The 27,298-nt window shown below is 33.7% G+C and overlaps 2 protein-coding genes and 1 pseudogene across 3 annotated transcripts; 2 read left to right on the top strand and 1 right to left on the bottom strand.

Annotated features, from left to right (window-relative positions):
* Positions 1 to 5,690: 5,690 nt before the first annotated feature.
* On the top strand, positions 5,691 to 6,730 carry LOC149486265 (hemolymph lipopolysaccharide-binding protein-like). The gene is made up of 2 exons (XM_089697768.1): positions 5,691 to 5,941; positions 6,262 to 6,730. Exons 1-2 carry the CDS (start codon positions 5,761 to 5,763, stop codon positions 6,423 to 6,425), a joined length of 345 nt encoding a protein of 114 aa, XP_089553894.1. The 5' UTR covers positions 5,691 to 5,760; the 3' UTR covers positions 6,426 to 6,730.
* Positions 6,731 to 19,128: 12,398 nt separating this feature from the next.
* Positions 19,129 to 21,881, top strand: LOC149486264 (uncharacterized; annotated as a pseudogene). The gene is made up of 6 exons (XR_016315936.1): positions 19,129 to 19,378; positions 19,746 to 19,823; positions 19,908 to 20,082; positions 20,129 to 20,165; positions 20,778 to 21,032; positions 21,610 to 21,881. The product of XR_016315936.1 is annotated as an uncharacterized LOC149486264 (transcript).
* A 2,617-nt stretch (positions 21,882 to 24,498) lies between these two features.
* On the bottom strand, positions 24,499 to 26,859 carry LOC149486263 (uncharacterized). Its single transcript, XM_089697782.1, has 6 exons — positions 26,785 to 26,859; positions 26,564 to 26,677; positions 26,127 to 26,267; positions 25,709 to 25,903; positions 25,313 to 25,555; positions 24,499 to 24,769 (listed from the first exon to the last, which is right to left on the bottom strand). The coding sequence occupies exons 1-6, from the start codon at positions 26,837 to 26,839 to the stop codon at positions 24,585 to 24,587; spliced, it is 933 nt and encodes a 310-aa protein (XP_089553908.1). The 5' UTR covers positions 26,840 to 26,859; the 3' UTR covers positions 24,499 to 24,584.
* Positions 26,860 to 27,298: the final 439 nt, after the last annotated feature.

Here is a 27,298-nt window from a genome sequence, read left to right as displayed (position 1 = left end):
CAAGCTTGGACAGAAGCGCGAGTTGCACAGGATCCCGAAGCCAAGCATCTTAAAAAGTTGTACAACTCGGCCTCCAGATCATTCAAGAGGGAAATATCAGAAGCGAAATCAGCATTCATTAATAGAATTGGTAAGAAGTTAACACACTACCCTTCGGGCACACGCGCATTCTGGTCTCTTGCCAAGGCTATCCAAGGGAATTTCTGTCGATCGTCGTTTCCACCACTGCGCAGGTCTGATGATTCCTTAGCCCATACCGCTAAAGAAAAAGCCGATGCTCTGGCCACTCTTTTTGCATCGAACTCGACGTTGGATGATGAGGGGAAAGTACCACCAACTATATTACACTGCAATAGCACGATGCATGAAGTCAAATTCACGCAATCGGCAGTTCGTAAAGTCCTTTTCTCTCTCGACACTCACAAGTCAAATGGGCCTGACGGCATTCCTGCGATCGTACTTAAGACCTGTGCTCCAGAGTTGGCCCCGGTATTGACGCGCCTGTTTCGATATTCATACGCCACCGGTATAGTCCCTAGATCCTGGAAGACCTCCTTAGTACACCCGATCCCTAAAAAAGGCTCACGCTCCGACCCATCCAACTACAGGCCCATCGCAGTCACCTCCTTATTCTCCAAAGTGATGGAGTCCATCATTAACAGTCAGCTCTTACGCTATCTAGAGGATCACCAGCTGTTAAACGATCAACAGTACGGCTTCCGTCATCGTCGCTCGGCTGGTGATCTTCTTGCATACCTGACTCATCGATGGGCTAAAGCAGTTGAGAATAAGGGGGAAGCGCTAGCTGTAAGCTTGGATGTAGCGAAAGCCTTCGATCGGGTGTGGCACAAGGGGCTTCTTTCCAAACTCCCGTCATATGGGCTACCGCAGAGGTTTTGCAATTGGGCCGCTAGTTTTCTTAAGGCACGTAGCATCAAAGTCGTTGTCGACGGATATTGCTCCAAACCCATGCCTATTAACGCTGGTGTGCCGCAAGGTAGTGTAATATCGCCTACGCTGTTTCTTCTGCATTTCAATGATATGTTGCAAATACGCAGCGTTCATTGTTATGCAGATGACAGCACAGTTGACGCCTATTACGCAGGTCAAGCAAAAACCTCCCTGGAACAAACTACCCTGTATCGAAACAACCTTGTGTCTAATATTGAGAACACCCTCGAAAAAATCTCGACATGGGGCAGATCGAACTTAGTCGATTTCAATCCGGCCAAGACACAGGTATGCGCGTTTACCGCCAAAAAGAGTCCGTTTGCCGCTTCCATTCGGTTTCAGAACACTCCCCTAACTGTTAAACCTAGCATCGGAATTCTTGGGGTCGAAATTACGCCCGATGTCCAGTTTCGCGGTTTTTTGGAGGACAAAGCTAAAGTAGCTTCGAAAAAACTTGGGGTGCTCGCCAGGGCGAGACGGTATTTCACGCCTGCTCATCGTCTGCAATTATATAAGGCACAAGTCAGGCCCCATATGGAGTACTGCTCCCACCTCTGGGCCGGAGCGCCCCAATACCAGCTCCTACCATTAGACCGCGTTCAGCGACGAGCCGTCCGAATTATTGATGACCCTAAGCTTTCCGATTCGCTGGATCCACTTTCACTGCGGAGAGATGTTGCATCTCTATGCGTGTTCTACCGGATTTATAACGGGGACTGTTCTGAGGAACTTTTTGAACTCATTCCAGCTGCTGAGTTTCACAATCGCACTTCTCGCCACAAATTAAAGTTCCACCCCCACCATCTGGATGCATGGCGGTCTACCACAGTGCGCTTTTGTCGACACTTTCTACCAAGAACGACAACCTTGTGGAACGATTTGCCATCCTCAGTGTTCCCAAACGGATTCGACACGGAGACCTTCAAGAAAAGGGCATATTTGTACCTCAAAGGCCGGCAACACATTCGCGGTGGCCCTAACATCGCGAATGCTTATGGGCGGCGGGCATCACTTTCCATCAGGTGACCCGCCAGCTCGTGTGCCTGCTTAAGCGATAAAAAAAAAAAAAAAAAAAAAAAAAAAACCATACAAACTGTGCCAGCCCATATCCTTCCAATTATAAATACCAATAAACGACTGGTTTTTATAATATCCGTAGTCTCTACAATCCGCCGGGTTATATTGTATTCCAACTTTGGCCTGAACTTGTAACAACTATTGGTTTTCTCGTTGAAGGTATATCATGAAAAAAGCAATATTTTTTTCGTAATAATTCAGGCCCCGGAACCACAGACACAATAGAAAATCTATTGTGTCGTGGACCGATCGGGCCGCTTGGGGCTCAATGGGTTAAATATACCTACACAAAATATTAAATTATAGTAGATAATATAGAAACAACTATCGAATTGAGCAACCGTAATGTTAGTATTGTTTAATGTGTCTCTTATAATCGCGCAGGTAATTGGTTACTTAACTTAGGAAAGCAATCATGAAGTCCATTTTAGTAGAGAATTTTAAGATCTATAATCTTAGTTTTATTTTATAAAAATTTACCGTTTTTGATAAAAACTGCAAAAAGCCTCAAATTTTAACCTTTGACCCCGAATATTTATTGTTGCACACATAGGATCGATAGGGATTTTTAAACATTTTTGTTACTGAACACCCTGCTCTCCACCAATATTCGGCTTTAAAATATTGTTATTTCAAATGTCTAATACCGGTAATATCGGAATTGTTTTACTAAATATTGTCCACCGTACCACATTTTTTCTTAGGAACAACCTTTTCGTGTACCAAAAAGCAGACATAAGGGAGACGGTTAGTGCATCTAACATCTGCAGAAAGACCCTCTTTAGTTAAAATTAGACATTCTTCACTGTAATCAGCATTTATTACGCTCACCTTCCAGCCATTTTATTGGTATTCTTAGTAATGGTACCCCTTAAAATAAAATAACAATTAATTCTTTATTGCACACATAATTTAAAAGAACACACATATGTACAAGATAAATATGCACAAATGATATAGCTATCTCTTCCAGACACCATTTCTGTAAAAGAGACGTTTAAAATGAGATGTCTGAAAACAATAAGTCAGAAGTTAAAATTTTAACAAAAAAATTAAAAACCATCTTTCATCACCGTCAGAACTAGGCCAAATTCAAATAGGACCACATGGCAGGCACGAGCTTTCAAATAAAAAAGATATCAAAATTGGCTCAGCCGCAAGTTCTGAGGTTTCAAACCTAAAAAAATGCAGCCCGATTGTGAACCTCCTCCTTTTTTAAATCCGATGTAAAAAGAAAAGCAACTTAGATTTTAAGCACAGAAAATGTAACGTTGGAAGTATTTTTTATTGAACGTACATAGTGTAGTTACGTTAGGTATTTATTTAAAGAACGATACATCATATCGTAATATGTAAAAAGAACTAAATTTCTATCCAACTTATTGATATTCGATAGTCCCAGTATTATCATCAATCATGCAAGCCTTTTAGAGATAATACTTATAAATTTCTTACTTTTGTACTATATTTACAATAAAAGTTAGAAGTTGAAAGAAATGCCATTACTTCTTAAACAAATTCTTACAAATTTGCATTCAATATTTTCAAAGTAACTAACTACACGCATAGCCCAAACTACTGAACCGAACGGGCTGAAATTTGACATGAACAGCAATATGAGTAGATAAATAAAATTATCTAATTATGTAATCTCATATTTAATAATTTTCGAATCAAAATACTGAATTTATAGTGTCGAATCGGATATGCTCATTCTTTATGCAATGTTCTAATACTGGACAACACTGAATACGAGTTTTCGTTTACACTAAAAGATTACCACTTTGAACGGACAGATTTAATTCTAACTTTGTAAACTAATCAAGGATCTGTGACAATAGTTTTATCGTATTAAACTCTTAAATCTTACTAATTAACATTTCTTAAATCAACTTATATTCAATCAAATCAAATTTTCATTTGGTAAGTAATCAGTCCCCTCGTCCCGCTGTCCCCGTGTACATGTCGCAGTTGGATTGTATAATCCGCCGTATTACAAACGGCCGGCATTTTGTAATATGCCGAAATTCGTCTTTTTCCAAAATTCTACAAAAAAGACGGTCGCGAACCGACGGAGCCCCACTTCGTGGGGCTCCTATTTCTGTGTAGTTTTAAAAAACACGAACCTAACCTAACCCACCCCCGTATCCAAACCAAAAATTTCTGATTACGAATTTTCGGCATATAACAAAATGCCGGCCGTTTGTAATACTGCGGATTATACAATCCAACTGCGACATACATACCCCTCGTCCCGCGTACCTTCCAATATCTTAGATGTTTTACATTTCCGATTGCTATTTAAGAAATGTATAGATTTCCTAGGAAATGTGTATAAAATAATTTATTTCACACATTTTAGGAATTACATACATTTCCTAGGAATTATAATACAATGACGGATTACACACATTTCCGTTTACATATATAGATTATTAGTTCTGGATGAATTTTATATAAAAATAAAAATACCGTTAATTGTCGTTAATGAGCTATTTATATGTTTTTTACTTACTTATGTATAATATACAATGTTAGTAACTTATGAATATTGAAAAGAGTTTTTTTTATTGATACCTAAAGGCATTCGCGGGCCCCTAAAATTTATCAAAAAACAATGATAATAAAAGGATGGGCTAGTGGTATTCTTATCATCACGCAATGTTTTTATGATAAATGCTTGAATTTATTGCATTCATCGTGCATTGTATCAAAATAAAATATATAGTAGCTTATTTGATTAAACATACCTATTATATTATATATTGCACCCCTATCAAATTTAAGTCAATAACCAAATTAATACTAACTAATTAAAAATTAAAATACCAGTAAATAATAAACAAATTCTATAGGTACCAATCGAAATTATGAAGCCCATAGAGTATGCAAACGTTAGGTTCCTTCAATTAAAATTTTCAAAAAAAGTTAAAATCCTATCCTACTAATATTATAAATGCGAAAGTTACTCTTTCACGCAAATACTACTGAACCGATTACAATGAAATTTAGTACACATATAGAGGGTAACTTGGATTAACACATAGGATAGGTTTTATCCCGGAAATCCCACGGGAACGGGAACTATGCGAGTTTTTCTTTGAAAACGTGGGCGAAGCCGCGGGCGGAAATCTAGTGTAAAATATTTCTGAAACTAATAAGTTTCGGCGAGGTAATATTTACTTTTTTTTACTCCATATGAGCTGTACTTTCACCCCTTTAAAACTTTTACACCTATAACAAGTGACCCTGTATATTAGATTTCATCTGTTTCACTCAATTAATTTAAACATATAGTTTTCATAGCAAACATAATCCATCCTGTGCAGATAAACAGAGAATCATTTGCATATTCTTGATTATTTAATAACGTAGGCGGAGGAAATGATAATAGAATATGCACTCTCACTCAGGCGAGATTGTGGCCAAGCACTCCCCTATTGTAAAATAAAAAAAATATAAAATAATAATGCAAAACATCGCAGTCTGTCTTTGTATACTGTCATTGTAGAGCAGTGTAATGTGTGTTCAAAAATTTTTACAATAAATAGGTACTTACATTAAATTAAAATCAGCTGAGTTTATTAGAACCATATTGTATACTCGTTTACTCTTTGAAAATATTGGAAACTTGCATCCAATCTTTCCTCTTCTTTAGAATACGTTTTGGACAACAGAACTAGCAAGTGCTACAAATTCCATTGGGTGGCCAGAAACTGGACCAGGGCCTGCATGACTTGCGCAGCAGAAGGTGGTCACTTGGCTATCATTAACAGTGAAGTGGAAGCCACAGTTCTAGCCAACCTTGCTGCAAAATATCCTCCTGAAAAAATGCTTTTCACAAGATATAGGCATCACGCTCTTTTGGGATTCAATGATTGGGGAGACAATATAGTTTGGACGACTGTAGAAGGTAAGTTCATCTAGATACAATATTTTTTGTTTGTCATCATTAATCAATATTAAACATGGAATAAATATCTAATCAGGCAATTATAAAAATGTTTTCATCTATTAAAAATACACTATAAGCTAATTTGAATAATGTTATAATATTTAAAGTGTCTTTCTAGTGTACTAGTAACAGATCTAATTTCTTTTTTTATTTTCTATTATTTTCTAAATGAAAAAACTGACCATTACAAAATATAGAAAATATATGCAAAATTGTAGTTATATATTTATTTATGAATATTGTGTTATATATTTATTTATTAATATTTATTTTGACAGGACAAACCTTACAAGAAGCTGGCTATTATCAATTCGAGGAGGACGAACCTGATGAGTTTCCTCTAAAATGTGGTGGAATGTTCAGAAACGGGAAACTTGATGACCTGAGGTGTGAAAATCGATTACCCTTCATTTGTGAAAAGAATTTCGATAGCCTATTGTAATTTATCGACTGTAAGGCTTTAGACGTAAGAATTAAAACGTAAAAACATACTATGTTTGAATTAACGTCTGCATCTTCATGACTTCATCCTTGTTGATCATATACATGTATAAGCTGTTTCAACCCTTATTTTACTATAATATTATCCAATTTACAAGTCATCATACATCAGTTATACACCGGAATTTCGTCCGAATGTCCATTTATCTGTTTACCTCTAGCTTGTTGTCACTAAAGTTTCTAAGAATAATTAAAATATGTATTTTTCTAAATAGGAGTGCTTCGTTATTTAAGACTTGTAAGTCTAAAGATTTAAAACGTTTAAAACGTTTGTAAACTTTTGCTTAAGTAAAGACAAGAACAAAGCGCCTTGAAAGCTTTTTAAGCCGTATTTTATCTTATAGTACAGGAGATGGGTAAGCATATGGTCGTGACTCTGTTCGCATACAATTTTTTCGAGTTGCTTGGAAGAAATCGCTCACGAGCGATAAAGCCGCTCTTTGTATCTCTATTATAAGCTATATTAATTATGTTACAAAATTTATTACTGTGTATGTGTTATAAAGAGTATTTCATTCATTCATTTCATTCAATTTTTTGGTCGAAAATTTTAATCTTTACCTGAAGACTGATTTTTACAGACTGCTTCTAATTTTCATAGACTGGAATTACTAATGGTATTGATTTTTAATTAAAACGCACAACATTTCGGTGTATTTATATTTTAAGGTTTGCGCATTGGTTTGAAAATTTAAATATTTTTCATTATGGATGATTTTTTATTGTGTATTTTCCAATAGTAATACATACATAATACACTATTGAGAAATATGATATATGTGATTCTCAACATAAAAAACAATGCATAATATACAGAACAAAAATCTAAAAAAACATGACATACTTTTTCACCCTATAAATTGCCCCTTGCCCTAAGTAATAAGGAACTTGCTAATATTATTTTCTAACTACCCGTAATGGTACGGGAGCTATTAACGTTGAAAAAGAAGTCATTTTAGTATAGCTGGTTTTTTGATATATTGTTCCTCTAGCTATTTCGGTTAGAGTCCGCGCAGTCTGGCTGGCCGGAGTGGTTGCGTTCAGTAGTGCGCATCTTATCTGCACAGGAAATTATCCTTAATTTAAAGTCATTTTTTAACGCGTAATTTTTAATATTTTGCCTTTAGATAGATCCATCAGACATAATTTTTTTATTGCAAGACGTTTTTTTCGTTGTTAAATAGGTGCCAGACGCAATTTTTAATTTCGTTTTTATAAAAAATTCAAATTATTTTAGAATGTCTGTAAATTTCATATTATGTTCTTCAAACATAATATAATCTAAAATTAATTAGCCAGACGCTAATTCGATTGTTAAGTATTAAATATGTACAAATAAAAACGTAGTGAAAGTAGGTAAGTATAACAATTTGATGATTGTGTATATGGAGAGATAGTTTAAAGTGCAAGAGAGATAGAAAGGGTCGGCCGCGAAAATTAAATAGCAATAAAAAATAACTTCTTTTTTTCGAAAATATACCTAAGATGCATAGAAATTGAATTGTTCCTACTCTAGGATTCCCTGTGTTGTGGGAACAAGTACCTTCCATTGGTACATTTTATTCCTTAGGCTAAAAAATAAACTATTAGGGTACATCAACAATCTTCTATACAAAACAATTTTTTATTACTTATCTATTAAGTTATGGGTTTAAATGAAAACAGCGATTACATAAACTTATGTATATTGTTTCCAATAGCACATTGCCTAATACCACACATTACACACCGCGTACAAGAAGAAAAAGAACCACAAACAAAATACAGTGTTGCCAATACAAGTTAAATTTTCTAATATATATCTAATATTAACTAGCGACCCGCCCGGCCCTGGCTTCGCACGGGTGCAATAATCGCTAAATACACTACAGAAAAACTGTGAACGTTGAATATAAAAACATAGCTTTCCGCCTGCGGCTTCGCCCGCGTTTTCAAAGAAAAACCCGCATAGTTCCCGTTCCCGTGAGATTTCCGGGATAAAACCTAGCCTATGTTACTCGTGGATATTGTAGCTTTCGAATGGTGAAAGAATTTTTAAAATCGGTCCAGTAGTTTATGAGCCTATTCATTACAATCAAACAAACAAACAAACAAATCTTTCCTCTTTATAATATTAGTGTAGATATAGCCGGGCGGCCGGCTGGTACCGCCGCAAACGCTACGTCCCGCAATTTTTAAATCTGTAATATCTTCGAAAATATTCACTCAAATCATACGGTGTAAAGGGCCATGTAGATCTATATTAAATGAACAATGTATTCAAGGTCTTTAATTGGTTAAGGATTAATGCTGTATTGGTTAAAATCGCTTCGAAAATTAGCCATTATTTGTCGTAAAAAGTAAATGATAAAAAAAGTTATTGTGGGTTATCCATAAGAGATAGACATATACCAGCACGGACTTTTCTGTAGACCTTTTCAATGTAGTTAGTACATTAAGTATTTTGATAAAACTCGTAGGGTGCCTCCGTTTGCACTGTAAGTGGAAAAATTGTAATTATTTACGTAATCACATTAGAAACCTCAAAAATAACAGTAGGTACTTCTCCACTATTTAATGGATGTTATTATACATATAAACCTCCCAATTGAATCACTCTATCTATTTAAAAAAACCACATCAAAATCCGTTGCGTAGTTTCAAAGATTTAAAGAGACATAGGGACAGAAAAAGCGACTTTTTTTTATACTATGTAGTGATGATGATAACAATATTAATTCATTAATCTTAATTCTTAATATACAGGGTGACTGGTAATTCGACGTGATCCTTCAAAGGGGTTATACTAGAGGTCATTTGCAACAAATTAAGTCCAGTTAACCAGGGGTCAAAAATGGATGGTTATTGAGCTATGACGGTTTTTTGATTTTTAAGAAATTTTCTTCCCTTTTACCAAAAATAATTAATTATGAAAAAACTACTACACTGTAAACCGAAGAATGAACGATCACTTTAAAAAAAAATCTTGCCCAAAACTTGCATCACCTTAAAAATAAAAGGGTCTTAAGGTGGAATAAAACTTATTTTTGTAGTAAATTTTCCATAAGTAGTTGATTATTACTCGAAAAAATGTAGTAAACTTGGTGTACAAATTAAAGAAGTAAATTCCTTGTTTCATAAGCTTTCTAAAAAGGCACAAATATTACCTACTTTTGCATGGGATCGAAATAAAAAGATTAAAGACGTAATTTAAATTTTGATCAAAAAACCGTCATAGCTCAATAACCATCCATTTTTGACCCCTGGTTAACTGGACTTAATTTGTTGCAAATGACCTCTAGTATAACCCCTTTGAAGGATCACGTCGAATTACCAGTCACCCTGTATATACATAAATCTCGTGTCATAATGTTTGTCCTCAATGGACTCCTAAACCACTTAACCGATTATAATAAAATTCGCACACCATGTGCAGTTCGATTCAACTTGAGAGATAGGATAGTTTATACATGTAGGTACCACGGGCGAAGCCGGGGCGGACCGCTAGTATACCTACCTATATAAATTCATGCTAACTACTTTAGTTAAATTCAATACAAACTTAAACATGCGTGTGTGTGTGTGTTCACGTGTGTGTGTCGTGTGTGGTGTGGTGTGTGTGTGTTGTGTGTGTGTACGTGTGTACATCAATATTGAAACAAACTTTCTAGTTGTTTACAGATGATGGAATATTGGAAAACAATAACAATTCCTTAGACGATAACATAAATAATTCTGACAGTGTGAGGAAAGATGATGATGATGATGATTATGAAGATGGCTTTTTAAATTTAACAATGTAATTGTTTAACCTTCATTGATATAGTTTTTATTCCATTCTTTTCAATGTATGGTAACTTTAATTTATTTTTCACTTTTATGTTTTTTTTTTTCATTTTAGCTTTTATTTATAAGAACAAGTGTAAATAATATTGTATTCTTGCAATTATTTCCTGTCGCATAGTTAAAATACACTAGCTGATGAGCTGCATGCTTCATTACTTTTTTTTATTTATACACATTATTTAATACTTAACAATCGAATTAGCGTCTGGCTAATTAATTTTAGATTTATATTATGTTTGAAGAACATAATATGAAATTTACAGACATTCTAAAATAATTTGAATTTTTTATAAAAACGAAATTAAAAATTGCGTCTGGCACCTATTTAACAACGAAAAAAACGTCTTGCAATAAAAAAATTATGTCTGATGGATCTATCTAAAGGTAAAATATTAAAAATTACGCGTTAAAAAATGACTTCAAATTAGGGAAATTATCCTGTGCAGATGAGATGCGCACTACTAAACGCAACCACTGCGACCAGCCAGACAGCCCGGACTCTAACCGAAATAGCAAGAGGAACAGTATATCAAAGAACCAACTATACTAAAATGCTCTCTTGTCAACGTTGGTAGCTCCTATACGAGTATCTTTGAAAAATATTCCTATATGTCTACTCAAGTAAGATTTAACATATAAATAAAAAAAATACTGTTTAAAGTGAAAATATATGGTCAAACATTAATTTTTCATAATATTTTTTTTAAACAACGAAACAATGGAGTGCACAAAAAAAATTTGGGTAAACATTGCAATTTAAAGTTTAAAAAACAATATCCCACATCGATCATATTAATTCATTCACTATAACTCTAATCCGAGGTTATACGGTTTTGAATGTTCCAGGCACTCCACTAATAATGCACGTTTTCCAAACGTCTACAAGGATTCAATTTTTAACCGACCGCGACGGAGCCACGAGCTCTTATAGAGCCGCGAATTTCCTAGTATCCCTTTTCAAAACAAGCTTGTAATCATATCATATTTTTTATTTAAAGAATAGAACAGTTGTTTTGATTAAGGTGATTGCAACGATCTGTTCCCAGCCAATATCCCGCTAGATGGCGCTGAATTCTACATTTCTAGTTTATTTGAGTTTTTGCGTAATTGGAATAGTCATCAAACCTAGGAATAGTCATGGCGGTTACTGAATATTATATTTTATTGAAATATGTTATATCATTGCCTTAAAATCCACCCAATTCGGTAAAATTATGCGTTTTAACATCTGTCATTGCATACAGGGTCGTTTACACACACAGACGTATACAAAAATGATAAAGATTTAACTCTAGATGGCGTGAATGTAAAGCGCGTCACACACGGTGAAGATACTACCTATAATATTTTATCTAATCTAGTAATATTTTATATTACAGTATCTTAAGGTATCCGGTATCAGCGTTCTGACCATCATTTTTCTTTTTTCGCTGTAGAACCGCCATCCTGTTACAAATGACCCACAAAGGAGAATGACCACGGGTGGTATCGGTAAAATTTTAGTTGTGCCACGTATTCGTTATATTGTTAATTCCTATTTGTATTTATAATGATCATATGTATCAATATTAAGTCTTAATTAAACCGGATAAATTGAAATAATAGTAAAAGTAAAAGTTTTTCTTTTGAAACATGTATGAACTTTCGCATTAGTAGGAAGTAGGATTGTTATAAAAATAAAAGTTATATTTGTTGGCGTAAACTATTTTATTGTAATTTTGGGAAATAAATAATGTCAAAATTGATTACCTACAATAAAACGCAGTTTTATTTTATTACCTACATTACACTATTGTTTTTTTTTAATCAAAACATGTATTTGAAGTAGCAAATATGATATTATGCTGATCCAAGCATTTTCACTCAAAACTAATATCAGTAATGATTTGTAAAAGTAAATTATTTCAAAATACATTTCATAACCAACAAGTAAGAATAATTATTCATACAACAACAAATCAAAAACACTATTTACTATGGAAAAAAAACCAGGAAGGTGAAAAACATATTTACGATTTCGATGCACTCGACTTTTAGTAAAATAATAGGTAAAAATATTATTATGGTTTTGATCACAGACATATCTGTGGTTTTGATTTTAGCTACTAGTATCAGAAAGCTGCGTGTTCAATGCACGTCGGGGTCCCACAACTGTGGAGGAAGGAAGGTAGAATACCTCCATCGAATAAGTGAAGTTTCTCGACATACTCGATTTGCCGGCCGGCCTCAATGAAGATTGTCCGAAAGTTGTATATGTGCTCTGTAACGAAAAAATTTCGCTAGCGCGATTCAGAGTGAGGTGTCGTACAATATACCTAATGAAGTTTTTCATCTTTTTATTTTACTGCAAATACAAAATAAAAATTAAACAATGGTAATGTAAATTCTAAACAAACTACTACCAAAATACAATTAGAACAAAAATCATTTGACTTGTTTATTTCACCCAGAGGCCAGAGGCGGCTCGTGACAAAATTGTATACCTAGGTGTTCACTTGAAATAAAACAACGAAAATACAATAGCGTTCGGGATGATTTATTACAAAAAAATGAGCACCACATTTTATAAATGTCTATAACACTAAAAATTACAAAGTACAGGCTATTTCAAAACGAATTCAATGACTAGGTATCAATAATTAGTAAATCACCGAATTTGCATTCGCGAGCGTAGGTATCCATAGTGTTTGTCACTGACGGTCACTGACCTCTATAACTTATAGTTATAGAGGTCAGTGGTGTTTGTTGTGTAAACATGTATGTATTTGAGTAGTTAGTAGCATATTATATTCTGAATTTCTGATCCATGCCTATTCACTCAAAACTAATAACACTAATGATTTGTAACAGTAAATTATTTCAATAGGTAGGTATTTGAACATTTCCCAACAAGACGTAAGAATAATTATTCGTAGGTATACAAGATACAATAACAAATCTAATACACTATTTATTATTTTATTATTTACTAGCGGTCCGCCCCGGCTTCGCCCGTGGTACATGTTTACGTTTTCTCTCCATAAGAAGTAATAGCTAGAGAGCTAGCGCAAAGCTACCTGTATGTATTTGACCAGACCTGGATTTTTGTGTGTTGATTCCCCTATACCTACTATACATGAGATGAGGAGTCACTAAGCCCAGAGTGGTGGACGGGGCGCGCGCTTAGGTAAGACAGGTGGAAATTTTTGGCGAACTTTGAAACCATTTGACCACGTCTGCCATTTTGATATTTGAAAATAGATTATTATTACTATCGGAAAATAACAATGGCAGACCATTATCACGCGGATAACATTCTGGCAGACACTTATGAAAGTGCTGAAAAAAATACAATTTTGAAAGTATTTGACCAGATCTGCCATTATATATACATATATTTTATTTATTAGGGTCTTAAAAACTTATTTTCGAAACGGCAGACATTTTCATTGCGTACAGACTTCAGCAGACAACAAAACTTTACAGACTTCAGCAGTCAACAAGACTTAGCTTCTACATGGTCAGATGTATATATGTATTACGTTCCCTGACCTTACATCAATGATTTACTTTATTAATGTTTTTATGGTCATTTACATTTAATTTTGAAAACTATGGAATAAAATTTATAAATTTGATGATACAAAACTAAATATACATTTGTAAAGAATCTCAAATATAAAGTTGTGTTGCAAATAACAAATCATCATTTAAATATTTAGTTTATTTCTTTATTTAAGAAACAATTAACAATTACAAAACAACATAAAAAAACACGCATGCATTTATTGAAATGTTCATTCATCATCACTATCGTATGGCGTTGTGTGACTCGTCTTCATAATCCATTGAATCGGATTCTGTAAAAGTAAAACGTAAATTATATAATAAAAGAAATGAGTCATTCCTAGTAAGGCAATGCCTTTGATGTCGCACGATGCCGCCGCGCCGCCAGTGTAGGTACTTCTGCTGCTACATGAAGATATGCTAGGGTTGCAACAAATGGGAAATAAAACAATTGTAATTATTACTATTATGATGTAATCATTTATTCATATTATGTACATTCAAAACAATTGCTATTATTAAATCTGATGTAATTATTTTTTCATAAATATATAATTATTATTAATTATATAATATATTGCACTGTGAAATATTTACGTATCACTTTATTTTTGATGTTCTTAATTGTCTTTTATAAAATTTAAGTGACGCATTCGCATTGGGATCAACAATCCGATAAGAAAAGAATGGAGACAACATATACATAGCTTTGATTTCAATTCTACAGATACAAAATATACAATCTATCTAAAATGATACAACGGATGTTTCCTGCGTTTTCTCGTCAAAATACCGAAACAACGTAATTATTGTATAGTAGTTGGGCGTGAAAGTAAAAAAACAAATGAAAAGTGTTTTCCATATGATTATTTATTAAATTTACGCGATTAAGAATAATTTCAACGATACAATTTAGTAACCGAGAATTCAGAGGATTAAAGAAAATACCTGCCTGATCATTTTATCAAACTCTAAAAGAATTATGGTTATTTCGCATCACTCGGTTTATTAGTTTGGTAATAATTATTAAAGGTAGTTACAACCCTAGCCATTGAGTCGAACGGTAGGCAACACAATATCGACTTTGTGCGGGTACATATGGTACATTTCTTCTTGCTGTGAAGCGTAATTATTATTATTAAGATTTTTTAGGCTATTTTGAATCAGCTGTTCTAATTTAATTCTAGAAATTTATTAAAACGTGATTTTTTTAAAAGTATATTATGAGTTTATAAATACCTCAACCAATAGTTATTGTGTCCTATCCTCATTTCTTTATATCTTGGTAGTTAACTAAAGTGTTAAATTTACATAACCTCAACAACAACATTTACACTGCCACTGCACTAAAACTAAACTAACTAGCTCTCTAGCTATAAGAACCATCCTCGTACTTCAAGGGATATAATAAAAAAAGAATTATCGAAATCGGTTCAGCCGTTCTCGAGTTATGCGCTTACCAACACATTTTGCGATTCATTTTTATATATAAGAAGACTAGCGGTCCGCCCCGGCTTCGCCCGTGGTACATGTTTACGTTTTCTCTACATAAGAACCATCCTCGTACTTCAAGGAATATAATAAAAAAAGAATTATCGAAATCGGTTCAGCCGTTCTCGAGTTATGCGCTTACCAACACATTTTGCGATTCATTTATATATATATATACTAGCGGTCCGCCCCGGCTTCGCCCGTGGTACATAATATTTACGTTTTCTCTACATAAAAACCATCCTCGTACTTCAAGGAATATAATAAAAAAAGAATGATCGAAATCGGTTCAGCCGTTCTCGAGTTATGCGCTTACCAACACATTTTGCGATTCATTTTTATATATAAGAAGACTAGCGGTCCGCCCCGGCTTCGCCCGTGGTACATAATATTTACGTTTTCTCTACATAAAAACCATCCTCGTACTTCAAGGAATATAATAAAAAAAGAATGATCGAAATCGGTTCAGCCGTTCTCGAGTTATGCGCTTACCAACACATTTTGCGATTCATTTTTATATATAAGATAAGATTATGTGAAAATAACCAGGAAGGTGAAAAACATATTTACGAAAACATAGTAACATAATATGGCTGTCGCTACAATAATTATATTTCAATTTTATCTTTTTATACCTAGTAGAACTGGCCGACGAATAAAAAAAATCGTATTAGAATAAATACAATAAATTACGGAACAAAAAAAGGATTGTAACTGAATTAGGTATGTTTGTTTCTGGGCGCACCGTTTTCGACGACGCGACGCGCGACGTAAGCGTATAGGTATAGGTACCTACTTTGCTAAAACAAACTAATAAAATTGTGTGTCTGTCTGAAAATTCGGAAAAGCATATTTTGCAAGTTTGTAATTACTTTGATAGTTTACCGATTTATAATAATTGTAATTGTAATTGTATAATATATAATTTGCAATGTGGTGAAATTTCATAAAAATCACGGGCCAATTTTTTGTTTTGAATCCCACCGAAAATATAATTGCGTTATTAGAATAATTAATTACTATACCTACCCACGATCAATTATTACAATATAGTCTCAAATGCATACTAGAGAAATATTGCAATTTGATTCAATTAAAATGCATAGCATACAAAAATAAATTCACAACACAAGAAATTCCGCGCGCAAATCATAGCGCGTGTCAATGAAATCAAGAATGTTTTATATCAAGCCGACGCGGACGACGACGCGACGCCGAACAAAAGTACCTACGACGGACGACCACGCTTCGAGTTGCCAAACAACATGAGTAATAAATTGTTTACAAAAAAAACAAGTTTTCCATTTTTCTGTATGAGTAGACAGAACTTCAAAACGCCACCTGCTACGGTTTATATTATGAACGATTGTTATAAAAATAAAAGTTATATTTGTTGGTGTAAACTATTTTATTGATCAATAATTTTGGAATTTAAAATTGTCAACATTGATTACAATAAAACGCAGTTTTATTTTATTACACTATTGTTTTTTTTATCAAAACATGTATTTGAAGTACACTATAATATTATGCTGATCCAAGCATTTTCACTCAAAACTTATATCACTAATGATTTGTAAAAGTAAATTATTTCAATATACATTTCATAACCAACATGTAAGAATAATTATTATTATTCCTACCTACAACAACAAACCTAAAACACTATTTACTATGGGAAAATAACCAGGAAGGTGAAAAACATATTATTATTTACGATTTCGACGCACTCGACTTTTAGTAAAATATAGTAGGGAAACATAATATTATGGTTTTGATTTTTGCTACTAGTATAAGAAAACTGCGTGTTCAAACTACTTGTTTGTCTGTCTGAAAATTCGGAAGTACTTTGGTAGTTTACCGATTTATAATAATATTGTATACCTATATCGTTGTTTAAAAAATATTCAAACACAATAAAATATGATATATGTACTGATTTATCACTGGTTTCAGTGATGAACTGATGAGTCAATTATAGCCACTATACTTTCGTCATACGTGTGTATGATTGATGTGATTTGCAACGTGGTGATATTTCAGAAAAATCACGGGTCAAATTGTCCCACCGAAAATATAACTGCGTTATAAGAATAACTATACCTACGATAAATTATACATAATACAATATAGTCTCAAATGCATACTAGTGAAATATTTTATTTGAATCAATAAAATAAAAAAATAAATAAAAAATAATAATAATACAAAAATAAATTCACAACACAAGAAAATCCGCGCGCAAATCATAGCGCGTGACAATGAAATCAAGAACTTTCGAGCCGACGCGGACGACGAAGGAGCCTAACAAAAGTACCTACAATCATAGGCGGCTCGTGACAAAATTGTATGGCCGTGTTCACTTGAAATAAAACAACGAAAATAGGTACCTACAATAGCGTTAGCAGTACAAAAAAAATGAGCACCACATTATAAATGTCTATTTATACACTAAAAATTATAGAGTATTTCAAAACGAATTCAATTATTATTTAGCAATAATTAGAAAATCCCCGAATTTGCATTAGTGATCGTATTCATAGTGTTTGTCTACACTAATATTATAAAGAGGAAAACTTTGTTTGTTTGTTTGATTGTAAATTGTAATGAATAGGCTCATAAACTACTGGACATTTTACCAATGTTTGCAAGTTTGTGATTACTTTGATAGTTTACCGATTTATAATAATTGTATACTTATATCATTGTTTAAAAATATTCAAACACAATATGATATAGGTACTGATTTATCACTGGTTTCAGTGATGAACTGATGAGTCAATGTTAGCCACAATACTAATCACTTTCGTCATACATGTGTATGAACTATGATTGATGTGATTTGCAATGTGGTGAAATTTCATAAAAATCACGGGCCAATTTTTTGTTTTGAATCCCACCGAAAATACATATATTACTAATTGCGTTATTAGAATAATTAATTACTATACCCACGATCAATTATTACAATTTACAATATAGTCTCAAATGCATACTAGAGAAACATTGCAATTTGAATCAATTAAAATGCATAGCATACAAAAATAAATTCACAACACAAGAAATTCCGCGCGCAAATCATAGCGCGTGTCAATGAAATCAAGAATGTAATTTTATATCAAGCCGACGAGCGACGACGCCGAACTAAAGTACCTACAGTACCATTTACCTTCAGTGTACAATACAGTTTACAGACCTACGACGGACGAACAATAATGAGTAATAAATAAAAAAAAACATAGTTTCTAAGGTCATTAGTTTTATTTTATTTTATTGTTATTTTCTTTGAACGATTGGAAATGAAATTACTCAATTTTTACACAGAACTTTGATTTATTAGAATTATGCTCATTATGCATAAGATAACGAACGCGAATGCACGACATCTAGCGCGTCAATGTCTAAACATCGCCTTTCGTTTAGACATTGACGCGCTAGATCTGTAATAAGTATATAGTCTATGCGCTAGATGTCGTGCTTTATGTCGTGTTTCGCTTGGCAAAAGTCACGCACACTACTGTAGAAGTGTCAAATTTTTCCGGTATTTTACTGTTGTTTTTCTAAGTAAATATTGTAAATTATTGATTAAAAAGGTCGAACGCGCACACATTTCATTATAGAGAAGTGATAAAATGATTAGTTTTAAAGAAATAGTGTCTGTGTTAAGTGTTTAGAGGTAATCAAAAATGTATGGAGGGACGGTCGGAACATCAACCTTAACAAGTCTTTTCTTTTTTGTCTATATTTTTTTAACATCAATGATGTAAACGTTATATTTTTTAATGCATATCATTTTGTTTTTCGAATTTCTTTTATTTTGTGTTTATTTTTATATAAATAATAACGTCCGTGTCGTTAAATTGGCTGGGATATTCCAAATTATAAATATAATTAATCTATCCAATGGTGGTTTTGCAGATAGTATAATATTCCGGTACGACTACGAGTACAGCCACGAAGCGAGTGGATGGATCAAGCATCATCAGGTCCCCGCGACCTGGCAGGAGGCCAGGCTGCGGTGTCACCTTGAAGGTAACCCTGGGTGTTAGGTGGTCAGACTAAAAGTATGAAAATGTTGTAGTGCACTCAATAAAATTAAACAAAGACATCACCACAGTCCACACCTCGATATAAGAAAGTATTTTCAACAAAAAAATAAACTCCTTCAAAAAGTTTAAACAAGGTTTTCTAAAATAGTTTATTTAAAATTAAAAATTATAAGCACCTTTAAGTTATAATAAAATATAATTGAACGCTATATTTTTCGATAATCTTTGAATTACAATTCGACGCTCGTTAATTGTCAACTGTCCGAACGCTGTTCCTGATTATGCAATTTTTCAGTAGGCCGAACTAGAAGAAGCAATAATAATTGTTCACCATGTTTTTCTGTCATCAGGTGCAATATTACTATCACCGAAGACAGCAAACCTCCAGGAGGTGATGAAGAGGACCATCAAAGATACCCACTCGGAACGCACAATTTTACTATAATATCCTAGAATTCAATTTAGTAAACCATTCATTTGATTTTAAATAATAAGTGACATTTTAAACACAGGTGTGCCCTTAAACAAAATGCCCCTTAAATGGATGGACTATGAGCTAGGGATAATCTAGGGAATGACGAGAGATGCATCGTAATGGTGGCAAACGGGACGATAGCTGATGTCAACTGCTTCGATGTCTACCCTTACATCTGCTTCCGAGATAAGACCCAACATGGGACATGTTGGGTCTTATCTCGGAAGCAGAGTGTGGGAAGCAGAGTGTGGGAAGCAGAGTGTGGGGTTGACAGAGTGTGGGACTGTGGATAGAGGTGAAGTATACAGTCATATTTGCGTTATAATTTAGTTAGTAAATAAGATCAATGATTATGTTTCATGCTCTGCTATGACTGGAAACATAATCGCTGAAATAATAATTTTTCATTTTCAATTTATTCTAGGGAAGCGCGCTCCATCTTAGGCCACATCTCAGCTTACCATCAGGCGAGATTGTGGCCAAGCACTCCCCTATTGTACAATAAAAAAAAAGACGGGTTGCACTCCGGGAGTGCCGGCAGAAGTGAAAACTTGATTATTAACGTTGAGCATGTTTGATATTTTGGAATGGTATCCGTCTTACGCTTAATTTCGATCAGGTCACGTGTCCTGACGCGAGTTTAAGATTTTATACCCATTACAGAAAAAGTGCTCAACGCCGCTAAAGAAGTTTTCACTTCAAAAAATATAAAATAATAATGCAAAACATCGCAGTCTGTCTTTGTATACTGTCATTGTAGAGCAGTGTAATGTGTGTTCAAAAATTTTTACAATAAATAGGTACTTACATTAAATTAAAATCAGCTGAGTTTTTTAGAACCATATTGTATACTCGTTTACTCTTTGAAAATATTAGAAACTTGCATCCAATCTTTCCTCTTCTTTAGAATACGTTTTGGACAACAGAACTGGCAAGTGCTACAAATTCCATTTGGTGGCCAGAAACTGGACCAGGGCCTTCATGACTTGCGCAGCAGAAGGTGGTCACTTGGCCATCATTAACAGTGAAGTGGAAGCCACAGTTCTAGCCGACCTTGCTGCAAAATATCCTCCTGAAAAAATGCTTTTTACAAGATACGGGCAACTCGCTCTTTTGGGATTCAATGATTGGGGAGACGATATAGTATGGACGACTGTAGAAGGTAAGTTCATGTAGATTCAATATTTTTTGTTTTTATTGATTAAACATGGAATAAACCAAAGAACTAATCAGGCGATTTATAAATATTGTTCTATTAAAAATAACTTATAATTAAGTTAATTTGAATAATGTTGTAATATTAAAAGTGCCTTTCTAGCGCTTTTCTGGTTTGCCAGTACCAGATCTTATTTTTTAAATGAAAAAAACTGACTATTTGCTAATATCACCTGCAAAAGACAACTTAAAAGCACGGTTAACTTAAATTGTAAAATTGATTTTTGTACATATTCCACATAACAAAATTATAAAATACAAAAGACGTGTGGCACTCGGGGACTGCCGCGGTAAAGCTATTGCATAGCATGCCTTCAAGCCACACCTCCGAGCCCGTCGGAGAGGGGAGCGTGAGGTTTTTTCGTTACGGAATTTCTCGATACGGTCCCCGCGCTCCAGGCCCGCGATAGAAGCTATGCAATAGCTTAAAATTGAATAATTAACCAGAAAATAAGTAAGATCGGTCGGCACTGGGTCTCACTCTACCCTTGTATACCATGAAATTAATGTTTTATCTTTAACAGGACAAACCTTACAAGAAGCAGGCTATTATCAATTCGAGGAGCACCAACCTGATGAGTATCCTCAAAAATGTGGTGGAATGTTCAGACACAGAAAACTTAATGACCTGAAGTGTGAAAGTCGATTCCCCTTCATTTGTGAAAAGAATTTTGAGAGCCTATTGTAATTTAACGACTGTAAGACAAGGCTTTAGACGTAAGAATTAAAACGTAAAAACATACTATGTTTGAATTAACGTCTGCATCTTCATGACTTCATCCTTGTTGATCATATACATGTATATTAAGCTGTTTCAACCCTTATTTTACTAAGTATAATATTATCCAATTTACAAGTCATCATACATCAGTTATACACCGGAATTTCGTCCGAATGTCCATTTATCTGTTTACCTCTAGCTTGTTGTCACTAAAGTTTCTAAGAATAATTAAAATATGTATTTTTCTAAATAGGAGTGCTTCGTTATTTAAGACTTGTAAGTCTAAAGATAGGCCACCCTTTAAAACGTTTGTAAACTTTTGCTTAAGTAAAGACAAGAACAAAGCGCCTTGAAAGCTTTTTAAGCCGTATTTTATCTTATAGTACAGGAGATGGGTAAGCATATGGTCGTGACTCTGTTCGCATACAATTTTTTCGAGTTGCTTGGAAGAAATCGCTCACGATCGATAAAGCCGCTCTTTGTATCTCTATTATAAGCTATCTTAACTATGTAACAAAATTTATTACTGTGTATGTACAATAAAGAGTATTTCATTCATTCATTTCATTCAATTTTTTGGTCGAAAATTTTATCATTACATTAAGAGCTCTATCTTTACCTGATGACTGATTTTTACAGACTGGTTCTAATTTTCATAGACTGGAATTACTAATGGTATTGATTTTTAATTAAAAACACACAACATTTATATTTCAGTTTATTTAAATTTTAAGATTTGCGCATTGGTTTGAAAATTTAAATATTTTTCATTATGAATGATTGTTTTATTGTGTATTTTCCCATAGTTATAAATACATAATACACTGTTGAGATCATTGTATGATATACATAATTTTCAACATAAAAACAATACATAATTTACAGAAAAAAAATCTAAAAAACATGACATACTTTTTCACCCTATAAATTGCCCCTTGCCCTAAGTAATAAGGAACTTGCTTATATTATTTTCTAACTACCCGTAAGTTCTGGTTAACTGAGATTTGCTTGATTAATTAAAAGCGTTTTGAGTTCGCTCGTAATTAGCTATCATTAATCAGAGAGGATAAAGGCCGAGATACACTGGACATATTATATAAAAAAAACTAAACGTATAACTTTTTTATTCGTGGACATTTTTAAATAGGTTACAAAGAATTTTAATAAATTAGTATTTTGTAGTATTGATCTAAGTTTGTTTGTTAACTGTTAAAAATATAGTTCCAAATCCGTTCAATATGTGCGACTCTAATATATCGGAATCGGCTTGTATACCAGGGGTGAGACTAAATCTTGTAAATCTCAGCATTCATTTCACTTTAAATAATCTCAAATTAGTTTAAAAATCTAGAAAACACGCTTTAATTATAGAATCAACTAAAATCAAGACTTTTAAGGATTATTTTTACAGAATAACACTCAAGTGTCACCGGTCCTTGATAAATGTGTAAAATTGGATTAAAATTTAGTGTCCGTTACAGGCTGGTCAAATCGCAGTCTAAATGAGTCAGTTACGAGTTACAAACAAACATACAGGTGAAGTCAATTAATACAAAAGCGTGTTAAAAATTCGTGCGGTGCGATGTGTGCCACCACCTTTTCCTACCTATAATCATAAATCGTGAACCGTATTATTTCCCCATTCCGTGCTAACTTTAATTAATTAAACATAATAGTCGTTAATTATTTTTCACATTAAATTACCTTTTTTATTCTGATTTAATCAACGATCGTAAAATCAACATAAGATTGATCATTAATTGAATGAATTATTTTTTTGTTACGGGAAATAAAAAGTCATCACAGACACTCAGATTAATTATAATTTTAGTACTTTTTTCCAATTATTTTTCTACCAACTTTTCGAGTCGTACATAAGCCTTGCCTTAAGGAATTACGACTTATGTCCTTTAAACCTAAAGTTCCTCTCTAGGATTTATCAGATAAAGCAGTTTTAAATAAGATATTGCTGCGCTTAAAGTTTATTGCTCACATAAATATGTCAGAATAAGCACCATTCTTTACGGAGTAAATTCGTATTTTTCACAATTGGGGAAACTGCAATTGTTGTTGGACATTATCTGATTCAGATTTGATATACATATAATTTATCATTCCAAAGAATATACACAATTATATCATCTTAATTATATATTTTTTTATATTATAAAGTAAGTATTTATAGGACATTGGAGCAATAACAAATATATAAGATACTACAATTAATTTATGTAAAGATTTACGATTACAATAACTCTGAACCTAATTATTAAACATGAACAGACGGCACCTAGCCAACTACACTTATTTATAGTAAACTTCTGCCCAGGGTTTATTGATTAGTCATATTAATTCCAGTGTGGATAAATGACAGAGCCAGATAAGTCATCTTGCGCCATCACTTTCCCGCATTGGAATAAAAAATGCTAATAGTTTTTTTTGTTTGATTTTATACGAGAGCGTCTTAAGCCGGCTACTCACGTACCTGCCGTAGGGGCAACATTGAAACAATCTCGGTTGGTCGGCGGTCGGAGCAATTTCAGTTGTTCTGTAAATTGCCCCTGCTTGCCTATGCACATCACAATTAAGGAGCCAATTAAAGGTGCAATTCCAATATTGTACCTGCTGCTGGTAAGTGTGTAGTCGGTTTTATAAACGTCTGGTTAAGTAATGAAATGAATACGCATTTAGATCAGTTATACAGTCTTTAATTTCTAAATCAATAATGTTTTAGCTGTTAGCATATGGTTACCCCCTGTTCTTTCCTTTCTTTACTAATTAAACATCCGTGTCATCGAGGAGGCTTTCGACGGTCTTCTCACAAATGAAAGCGAGTTTCACATAGCACCAGGCGTCGTTGAAGAGCCCATTCCTGAACATGGAGCCGCAGTGCTCACCAGGGTTGGCGTTGTCTGGCTCGCCTGGGTGGAACTTCGCGTATCCTGCGTCCTCTAATGATTGCCCTGGATTGAACAGACTGTATTAATTATTTATTTAATTTAATTTATTTATTACGTTTTCCTGAATATAGTTAGCAGTAGCATAATTTAACGCCACAATTGATCTTACACCAGATTTCATTTCCATCGTATTAGTTGTAGTAGTAAGTAGTAGTAATGGTCAAACATTATTAGTAATCAAACATCTTTATTTATTTTTTATTATATTGAAATAGTAGAAGACTAAAAAGATTATCAGAATCAAAGTACTCAAAAATATTTAATATATAATTAAATATTTAAACATGACGTGAATCAAATTTTATCAACAGACACAAAAAGAGGTGTTTTTCAAATCGGCGGTATTTTTTTAGGTTTGTTACCTCGGAACTTTCAACTAGGTGAACCGATTTGGACAATCCTTTATTTATTATTTGAAATCTGATGCCTTGCACGCTCTATGGTCCTACTCAACTTTGGTTTAAATCATCTTGTTATTTAGATTTCTATGGTTTAAATCGAACAATTTGAAGGGGGTTATGTTTTTTGTTAAAAACGAATGATTACCATGTATGGTAGTCCAGACTCCGTCCTCTCCCCAATCTTGGAAGCCCAAAAATATTGTGTCATACGGCAGCTTCTCCGCCTTGTGTTTCCCATGTAACTCCTTCAGAACTTCTGCTTCCTCATCACTGTTGATGATGGCCAGGTGTGCTCCTTCTGCTGAACACACCATGAACGCCCTGGTCCAGTTCCGAGGAGTCAAATGAAACTTGTAGCAATTCCCCGTTCTCTCGTCCAGTTTATATTCTACAATTAAAAACATTATTTACATTTTTTTGTGCCAGACGAAGCAACAGAGGCGTCATCTGATGGTAAGTTCTCCACGTCGCCCATATGCACCCATAATACCTGAATCATTGTTTGTTGCCCGCATGTTATTAATACACATGGTTCATATACCTGGGTCAGTAGTACCGCACATATTCATAATCATATTTTTAGTCCTCTTTTTGAAGCAAACGTATGGATAAACTTCGTCACAGCTCACGTCAGCTATTGTACCATTGGAAACCATAACGATGCAGCTTTCTGCGTTATTCAGATTATCTGGTTCGCTTGGCATCCATTGGACTGGCATTTTTCGAAGAGGTATACCTTAAAATTGTACAACATTAAAAAGTAATCTTAAGTACAGTCTATTTTTTTTGACCCTTTCTAACTTTCTTCAAAATGACTTAATGCATTTACATGTTTACAAGTATTTGGCTTATGCTTCTTAAATAGATATACCTACTTGAAAAAAGAGCACTTTTGAATTGTATTTTTATTTATTAAAAAAATCTTTCTTATCCATTCGTATCAAAATGAAGGAAATTACCATCGACTGAATAGAAGTCTCCCTTCGAGAAGGTCGCGTGGACCCCTGTGAATACCCCTGAGGCCTCCGAGTGAGTATCAGCCATCACTCGTCTCATGATTAGCTCCAAGTTTTGTGTGTGAGGTGATGCCAGGATTGCACCTGCGAATAAATACTGTTGAGATACGAAATTTGGTAGAACAATTTGGTAGACATTGGTGTCGACAGGATGACTCAATTTATTAAAAAGTATACCTATCTGTTGTCATTCGTTATAAATAGAGGATGTTTTTTTTAAATTAGTTTCTGTCGACTTTTAAGTGTTTTTTTTTTAAGTGAAATGTTTTAGATGTTTATTAACAAGCCTCAAGTTAAGCAATAATGTTTGTGTGTTACAAAGAATTTCTAGTATCGGCTGCATCCTGTTGAATTTGTAACCAATAAAAGTTTCATGGTACCTTCCAACTCACAACGAAGTCTGGCATCTTCCCAAGTGGCAGGCACTTGATGCAGTTTGACCCAGGCATTCACCTCTTGATAAAATTTGTAGTCACTACGGAACTGTCTGCAATCTGACCATTTGAAAGCAGTTTAGCTTTTTGTTAGATAATATTAAAATATGAAATCATTATCTGAAACTTATTGGTGTGATCGTTAATTAACGTATAGATACACTTACCGATACAGTTAAATAGAACTGTATAAAGAGTTAAAATAAATAAAAGAAAAGCCATGGTAGACAACAGTTTGTCAGTGGTTGATAATATACAGTAAATATTTATTGTTATTTCAATACATTGAAATAAGTTATTTTAATCAAGGATGTGGTTTTAATGATAGAACTGTGGGAAAATAATATACAAACATACAGATAAATATTATTTTATGAAAAAATTATTTTATATCTGACATTATCACGTTTTATTATTTTCGTTTCATGTAAGATAATTGTATAGGTACTTAAGTGTTACTATTGCGAATGTTGTGTATACCTATAATTCAAACTCAAACTCAAACTCAAACATTTATTTATTCAATTAGACTTCTTCTAGAAGCACTTTTGAATCGTCATTACATTTTTTAAATTTACCACTGATTCGAAAAGCAGTAGGTATCTATGGAGAAGAACCGGCAAGAAACTCCATAGTTGCTCTTTTAAAATCATGTCCATATACAATATAATTTTACATTAC

This window comes from Colias philodice, chromosome 8 (genome assembly GCF_061535455.1).
Source record: "Colias philodice isolate Cphi_HAF_F1 chromosome 8, ilColPhil1 Martin Lab GWU primary, whole genome shotgun sequence".
Taxonomy (NCBI): domain Eukaryota; kingdom Metazoa; phylum Arthropoda; class Insecta; order Lepidoptera; family Pieridae; genus Colias; species Colias philodice.
This window is presented reverse-complemented; position numbering and strand designations above follow the sequence as displayed.